The 2,218-nt window shown below is 32.9% G+C and overlaps 1 protein-coding gene across 1 annotated transcript in view; it reads right to left on the minus strand.

Moving 5' to 3' along the window:
* Positions 1 to 1,251, minus strand: part of LOC107592564 (copine-4-like) — a 15,462-nt gene extending 14,211 nt beyond the window's left edge. Inside the window, exon 1 of the mRNA XM_016282100.1 lies at positions 1,228 to 1,251. Coding sequence (XP_016137586.1) covers positions 1,228 to 1,251 — 24 coding nt within the window. The remainder of the gene's footprint in view (positions 1 to 1,227) is intronic.
* Between the last annotated feature and the right edge of the window lie 967 nt (positions 1,252 to 2,218).

Below are 2,218 nucleotides of genomic sequence, written 5' to 3' on the forward strand. Positions count from 1 at the left end.
TATAAATCTTATATATAGTCTTTAGTGTCTTTTGAAATATTACCATTAAAATAACTACTTTCTATTTTAAAATGTAATTTATTCATGTGATGGCAAAGCTGAATTTGCAGCAGCCATTACTACATTTGGTGTAACATTATCCTTCAAAAAGCATTTTAATGTGCTGATTTGGTGTTTATGAAACACTTCTTATCATTATTAATGTTGAAAACAGTTGTGTTGCTTAATATTGTTTTGGAAACCAGGATCAATTATTTTCAAGATTCTTTGATGAACAGGAAGTTCAAATATAAATATATTTACTGTCATTTTTAATACATGTAATTATTAACTAATCACTTATTTACTAATTATTAGAACTAATTATTTACTAATGTCAGTATTAATTTATTTTAAGAAAAAGTGTGTAGTGCACAATGGAATTAAACAGTGCCAATTTTTGAGGATTAAAAAACTGAAATGTGAATATATAATTTTAATATACTGTATATACTGTATATTATAAAATATATATAATTGTATAAAAACTTGTGTATTATTTTAGCTGTAAAGCTGTTTAAATCATAATTTTTACAGTCATTTTAGAGTTGTATGGTATTCTGTTGTCATGACAACAAAGTTATACAATTTAATATAACTTAACGCAAAAAAAAAGTTAAAGTAAGCAGTTTTTTTACACTAAATTAATTCTAACATTCATATTGTTTTCTTTGTGTGGCTTTTAAAAGAGACAGTATTTTAACATTTATGTATTGGCCTCATTCAATTCCACTGCAAGGACCTCATGGTAAAAAGAAAAAAAATAAAGAAAGAAAAGGGGAAAAAAAATGTTTCAAAGAAATGTAATCAACATCACACCACAAATGCTGTCAGTTGAGCTTAACTTCTACTAATCCCAGAATATTACTTTGACTATGGCTCAGAAAGTGTAACTTTGTTACCAATTACACATTGTTGTGTACGCATATTAGGAATGTCTGATCTACTGAAACAGCATGCAAAACAAGCTACTATAAATGTTTTCACACAAGCCTTGTTTCTTGTGAGTGTGATATGCCGGATGGACGTTTGGCAAGCATAAGCATATTTCATAAGGTTTCATCACATCCATTCACACACACACATACACACACACAAGTCACAAACAGCACTGCTCCAAAGAATGAGCCTCAACATGTGCAACATCCCCCACACAAGCGTCTAATTGTCCCTGGAAGCCGCATTCACCTTCCTTTCCTCACATCTCTCCATGTCTCAGTCAGAACGTGTGGTCTCTGAATGTGCAGCCACCTTTATTCTGCCATGTTAATCGGCTGCTTCTCCTCATTAGCCCATCAGTGGGAGAGAATGGAGGTTTTCTCCAGGGCTAATCAGCGTGGAACAAATCTTCCCGCTTATGCGAGCAAGGCCCAAGTTGGAGGACCGCAGGGTGCAGCAAGAGCTATCATTAACCATTTCAACAGCATACCAGCACCTCAAATAAGATATTTACCCCACTCTCACATCACTGCTCAGTTCGTTGAATGGCTCTAAATAAGGCCAACCTATGTGAAGAAACGTTTCCTTCCTTTAACAACGCAGCTGTCCATTTGAAATGAGGCAAAAAGGAAGAGTGACACAACTGAGATCTCGCTTGCTGTCTTTGAACACCTGTGAAGGAGATGCTAAACAAAGGGTGGCAGAAAAGTAGATTTTTCAAGGAGGATGATGAAAGGATGGAGGAGGAAGAGACTATCAGAGGCAATCTAAATTCAATGGCTTTTTGCAGAAAAAAAGCTATATTCTGAATAGCATACTATTATTACTCTTACTATTTTTATGAGATACTCTATCTCACAATGCTATGCACTCAACTGGACTAGTCACAGTGTGATAAATGAAACAAATGCAATGGTGTTGGTATTTTTTTTTATTTAATTTTTGACTTTGTTTTATTAAATTTAAATAAAATTGTTTAAAATATAAAACACACCAACATTCATAAGTTTATTTTTTTCTTTTTAAGGAAATTCATACTTTCATTCAGCAAGGATGCATTAAACTGATCTGAAGTAACAGTTAAGACATTAAAAATATAAAACAGGTTCAACGAAAATATTAAGCAGCACAACAGTTTCAACGTTGGTAATAATAAATGTTTCTTGAGCAGCAAATCAGCATATTAGAATGATTTCTGACAGATCATGTGACACTGAAGACTGGAGTAATGATGCTGAAA

The sequence above is a fragment of the Sinocyclocheilus grahami genome, unplaced genomic scaffold, assembly GCF_001515645.1.
Source record: "Sinocyclocheilus grahami isolate Dianchi unplaced genomic scaffold, SAMN03320097.WGS_v1.1 scaffold9.1, whole genome shotgun sequence".
NCBI classification, from domain to species: Eukaryota; Metazoa; Chordata; class Actinopteri; order Cypriniformes; family Cyprinidae; genus Sinocyclocheilus; species Sinocyclocheilus grahami.